The following is a 6000-nucleotide window of genomic DNA, read 5'->3' as shown; positions in this document are numbered from 1 at the left end:
AGAAAAAATTCCACTAAACTAAGGTTTAAGGTAATTGTTTCAACTAGTAACTGTTTCCTTCCAGGATATCTCGATGGTATCTTCAAGAAAACAACACTGCATGAAATTCTTCCTTTCTCATCTTTTAGCAATACGTACCCTTGGAAAAATCAGGTGGAAAACTAATTTCAAATTACTGCAGATTTATAAACAGCTCACGGATGGACATGGAGCAACAACAACAAATGACAAAGTAACAGAAGAGCACACCTGTTCTGTATCAGCTTTTCCGTGAAGAACTGCAACACTAAGTATGCAGAAATTGAGAGCCAAAAGTTGTTATTGCTGGCAATCAATTTCAGAAATAGGCAATGAGATAACAGAACAGAGTACAACTTTCAGGCTGGAGCACATCTGGAATTACTCTCACTTTTTTCCTAGTAACAACCCAGCCTTCATTCACAGGTATAGAACTCTACCAACCAGCAAGGATAGCAATTTAAGTGAAACCATACAACAGGGCTTAGTCTTGGGCAAAGAATGGTCAACAAGTGGAATATCTCCCTCACTGCAGCTATAGCCTCGGGCTTTATTTTACAGAAGAAGAAACTAAAGTTTTCTGCAGGATTATACACCGACAGAATGTCAGGAAGACGTGCTGCCAGCTGTCTTGAGAAGGAGCAGAGATTGTTCTGAACTAACCTCTTCTAATAACTAACCTCTAATAACTAACCTCTAATAACTAACCTCTTCTACTTCTGTAACTAACCTCTGCTAATTATTTTGCTAAAAGCATTTCATTACTTCTCTATTCAAGAGGACAGAGAACACAAAACTTGCTTCCCTCAGCAGCACCCACCGATCCCACCTTGCAGTCTTACAGATTTTTGCTTTTTCTTTAATGGCACTAAAGGCCCACAGCTTAGGAGGCGAATTTCAGGCAGATATAATTAACATACTCAACTAAAAAGAAGGGGACACGGTGGCACAGCTCGGCCGCTTACCAGCGGGACGCTGATAAAAAGCATTCCTCTCTGCTGCCGCTCCACTGCAATTTGATGCTGTGCTTAAATCTGGGAAGTCTTGGTGCACAGCACCTCTGTGCAGGAAATTAGTCCCAGCTACCTAATGAGCTCAATTATAATTCCATCCCCCGAGTGCCAGCTGCTGCTGGGAACCACGATGCCCACCAGGACGCACAGCCATGCTTCCCTGTGGAGAAGGCTCCTGGCAGGGTGTTAAAAGAGCAAAAAGAAGAGCCCCAGCTGCAAGCCATTCCAGAGTTTGCTTCCTCCCAAAAAGCAGTGACATGCAGGAGCACCAGGACTGACGTGGAGGAGCACAGCCCCTTTCAGCACTGTGACTTCAGGAAGTGCTTCCTCGCTTCTGATATGGCACTGGTTGAATACAGCCCCTATGGAGCTGCTCAGGTTAGGGCATGGTTTGAGCTCTCCTGAGGACTAGAAAGTTATAAAGCAGCCTGCAAAATCTACAGTTGCAGCCAAGGCTTGTTGCTTTCTTCCCTAATTGTTTCTGTTATGTTTCTTTTACTGGGAAAGCAAACAGTGCCAACAGAAATGCCAAAATTTCATTGTAGGAAAAGGCCACAGCATACCTTATTATCCCCTGCATGCTGTATTTGCATTACAGCTGCTGCTGAGGGCCCAGCTCTGAGGAGGAGCTGTCAGAGAACCTCAGTGCAGAACACAGGCAGACAGAAAACGTCTTAGCAAAAGAGACTGAGTCTTCTGAAGGACTCACTCAAGGCAGCTCATAGCAAAGGTGCTTCCCCAGGACAAAATAAAAACCATGTTATCGTTAGAAGTGCAGAAACCATCTGACTGTTCAGATTCCAATAACAGCTCAACAATTCAGTTCCTGCAGCTGTTCTAGTGGTGTAATGCTCGTGGTCTTGACAAAATGTGCCATGCATTGGAGCTGGTTCCTCGGGGGTGAGCAGAAGGCTGACTGTCAATCTTCACTGGTATTTCACTCTAATAGCAAAACACTGTGTGAGGCACGGGGTGGAACGGGCACTTCGTGTGTGTGTGCAATTAATTGGCCTCTTTTATTGTTTCCCTTCATCTTTAATTATGTCAGGGCACTATAAATCTATGAAGGGAAAAAGGGGAAGAAAGTGAAATCAATGAAAAAGTCTTACGAACATGCAAAGTTATTAGTGAAATACAAGGATTTTAATTAAAAATGCTGTCTCCAAGCAAAAATGCTAGGTTACCCTGATTGATCTAAGCTGCCGATTCAGCTCTTTCCTTCTCCCCCACCAGGCTCCCGCCTGCCTTTTGCTGCTCTAATTGGGTACTTACTGCATCTGCACCTTCTTTTTTCTCAGCACCATCAGCTGCACAAAGACTGTATAAATACAATTACATTCCGGCCAACTCCTGTACACACACACAGTCACAGAGAGTTGCACATTTGCTGAATGTTTGTGTTTAGAGTTTGATTTAAAGGCTTTTCCCCTTGTTTGCATTCCCTTAGTGGGCTTCTATTTTAATTGGAATTCTTCTCCTTTGGTTACATTCCTCTAGGACAAAATGCATAATCTGTCATTTTAATAAAATAATATATTCCATTTATAAAAGTTGCAATTTCTTTTCATATGGAAATGAAACAAATACTCCAAACAGAAATCAACAGCAAAAACAGTAATAGTCCAAGCACAGATTAGAAAAATTGATCAGTAACTTCCAAATGCTTTTGTTCTTACGTTTAAGTGGCTTACATTCTGTATAGTGAATGCCCAATACTATGTGAAAAACAGATGCTTTTTATGCTACTCCACATTAGCCTTTCATGACACGGAGAGAAAGAATACTCTCCAGTTTTTGTTTCAGATTAATATTTACTAGTTTTTAATTATAAAAGAAAAATGGATTGTTAACTGCATAAAACACTACCCTGAAATTATCTCTGTTCCAACTCCTGATGGAACAGCTCATTTAAAATTTCCCATTTATAGCCTTCTTAAATACATAAGTTTTCTTGTCACATTTAGAGAGACATGAGGACAGAGCTAGATGCAGGTGACGTTTCAGATAGAGAGACATACGTATAGAGAGACATAGCTGGAAGGCAACATAAGAAGAAGATAGGTAGGTGATATTCACACAAAAACAAAAGGATATTATTTTTTTCCCCCATATGCAATTTGAAATGAAAGACAGGGATTACGATCTTTCTTTTTTTTTTTATCCTTTCCCCAGGAGAATAATTTAAATCTTATCTTGGGAAGGGGGCTCATTAGAATTTTTTGCTTCAGTGAGTGCATAAAAAAGTGAAATTATTAAATGCAGACAAGCTGCTGCAGACGAACAAAACAGTTTGACACTGGGAAGCAGTACTGCTGAATGCTCTCCTGTATGCATTTGAAAGATGCCCATCCCCAACGTGACCAGGTGAAGGTATATGCAATGTTTGATACCACTCATCCCATCTCCAGCTTGTATCGGTAACGATACTGAAAGCCAGGCATGTCTTCTAAAGTCAGAAATGAAGGCAGCAAAAGCTTAACACCACTAAGGTTTTTATGCTTCGAGTTCCTATTCATATTCTTTGTTTCAGATGGTTTTCTAGAAGAACAAGTTTTGCATAACTGCAAAAAAGAACTGCTCGCTGACAGCCCAACAGTCAGCCTTTCTGTTCAGTCCTGCTTTTCACTTAGAGCAAGAGGTCAGGGAGGCAAAGAGAACACATACAACCAAAAATTAGCTCCTATCTCTGACAATAGGAGAACACAGGGAACTATGCTGATAGTGTGCTTCCAGGTAAAAGGATGTAAAGTAGCTCTTTCAAATTAGAAACGTGTGATCTGTACATCTGCCTGGAACTCAGATAACATGTGCCTACCCATAGTTAATTATCTTGAATCCATGGTCCTGCCTTAGCCTATCCCCTCTGTTTAGATTTGAGAGGGCAGTCACTGTGGAGGAAGAGAGAGCTGTCACTCCGGGAGCAAAACTACCGTGCAGCTCTGCTAAGCTCCAGACTCCACAACCCTGCAGATAAGTTTTGCTCTCCCTGGTATTACTGCATTAATCCACCAAATCAGCTCACTTATCTGAGAGCAGTGCTTTGTGCAGGTTGAGATCATGGGAGCCGATCCTGCCACGTGGACTTGAACTGCCACAGAGTCCAGCTGGCCTATCCAGTGCTAAGGAGGCTGGAGCCTCTCCTGGCTGGAAGGAAGGCCTGAGCCAGGATCAGGTCGTCCTTATACAATGTAAGTGCCAAGGTTTTGCAGTGTCCTCTGATGAGATAACCACATGATGCCCAAATAAGTCTACCTCTGCTGGGGAGAATAACAGAGATAGATAAACAGGCCTAAAGAAGCACCATCAATTAAGTCTAATCTGACCGTGATATAAAACCCTTGTGGTCAACTAGGGTTCTGTCCCTTTGCTCTACATACTTGAGTACATAACCCTGACATAAAGAGGTGTTTTCTGCAGCAACTTCTTTGCAGCATTCACAAAGGCCACCAGCACAGAAAGGAGATGTGCTAGCTCAATTTGGACAAACAAGAATATGCTTCATTAAACAGCTATTCCTGCAATCTGTCTCAAAACAAATTTATTCACCCCCACAAATGAAGTTCAACATGAAATAGTAACATATAAACATGTAAGCTTTAGGAGAACTATAACTGCCATCAACTTTGCCAGCAGCATCAAATGATGTAGCTGAAGAAGCACCCTCCAGTATGCAGATCTGTTGGCTGTACCCTTCGTGATGCCATAGACAGGTTGGATTGGATTTCCTGATTGTGCTCACCCCTAAACCATTCATGTCAAACTATTTACCATTTCTTACTTCCTACAATTTATTGTTCCAACTACTGCAGAAAAAAAAAAAAAAAGAAAAGAAGAAAAAAAAAAAGGAAAAAAGGTATGGTTGCACTGTTTCTAGTAGTTCCAACAAAAAGGACAGATGACACTGGGCTAACCTAAGACCAAATAGTTAGCTGGTGCACTTGCAGTTAATCCCTCCTACCATAAGCTAAGGAAGTGAGCACGGGCCAGAGCTGTGCTCACGTAAGGGAGGTATCAGCAACCACTTCATTAACTCCAGTAAACCCAACCAATTTCTATCATCTTAAGTTTGATGGAAAGAAAATGTAAAGAACAGTTCTATTCCCACAAGAGGAAAAAAAAGGAAGTACTTGTAGGAAAAGCTCTCAGTTTTCTCCTCTTTTCTATTTGCTAATATTTTGACTGCACTTCTAGCTTCTTAGTGCCTTTCTGGGGGAACTGAAAGCATACAAAGAAGAAACTCTCTCAACACGTTCTTCTTTCTTACTCATTTTAATGCTCTCTAAATTCAAGAGGACAGACATTGTGAACAGCCCTTCACTTATTACTTCCTTTACAAAAAAAAAAAATCACTATTCTCTTTCAGTACAACTCAACTACATTTTGAGTTGTTATAAAGAGAACAATTCTACAAGATAACTAACTCTCCCAGTGAAATTAACAATATTCTGGTGTTAGGAACTTTCCAGTGTCAGGCCATCATTAAAGATCTCTGAATCCACCTAGTAGATTCTTCTATCCCAATTCATTTCAGTGTATTCCAAAATACCCATCAATATTCCCAGGAGCCACGCTCTATGTTGCCACCAGGAAGTGAAAAGAGAATTCACGTTAGCTGAAGCATTTTCAGAAATCACAAGAGAGGAAAGAAAAACATAAATTCACATGGGAGAGAAAATAAGAACATCAGTTGGTAAAAACCCACAGAAAAAAAACCTGGAATATTTTAGAGCTGCACAAAGGAGAATACACAGTATCTCTCCACAACTAAAAAAAAAAAAATAGGATCCCTTTCATTTTTCAGCCCTCAGAGTCAGGCTTACTTACAGGTCTGGCAGTGATTCTCCGTGGGTCCCCAGCATCGGCCTGTGCAGGACTTGTGGCATCGACCACCTTTAGGAGAGAAAGAAATGGGAAGAGATGAGAGATGTGGCTTCAGCAACAGTTAAACAGAAGGGTCCATCTTGCCTTT

The 6000-nt window shown here is 41.2% G+C and overlaps 1 protein-coding gene across 4 annotated transcripts in view; it reads right to left on the bottom strand.

Annotated features, from left to right (window-relative positions):
- The window catches only part of ERBB4 (erb-b2 receptor tyrosine kinase 4), a 322379-nt gene that overhangs the window by 156313 nt on the left and 160066 nt on the right, over positions 1-6000 (bottom strand). For all 4 annotated transcript variants that reach the window (XM_031554101.1, XM_031554102.1, XM_031554103.1 and 1 more), the window contains exon 4: positions 5856-5921. In XM_031554101.1, coding sequence (XP_031409961.1) covers positions 5856-5921 — 66 coding nt within the window. The remainder of the gene's footprint in view (positions 1-5855; positions 5922-6000) is intronic.

The sequence above is a fragment of the Meleagris gallopavo genome, chromosome 7, assembly GCF_000146605.3.
Source record: "Meleagris gallopavo isolate NT-WF06-2002-E0010 breed Aviagen turkey brand Nicholas breeding stock chromosome 7, Turkey_5.1, whole genome shotgun sequence".
Taxonomy (NCBI): Eukaryota; Metazoa; Chordata; class Aves; order Galliformes; family Phasianidae; genus Meleagris; species Meleagris gallopavo.
The sequence above is the reverse complement of the archived record's forward strand: the minus strand, read 5'-3'. Positions and strand labels throughout refer to the sequence as shown.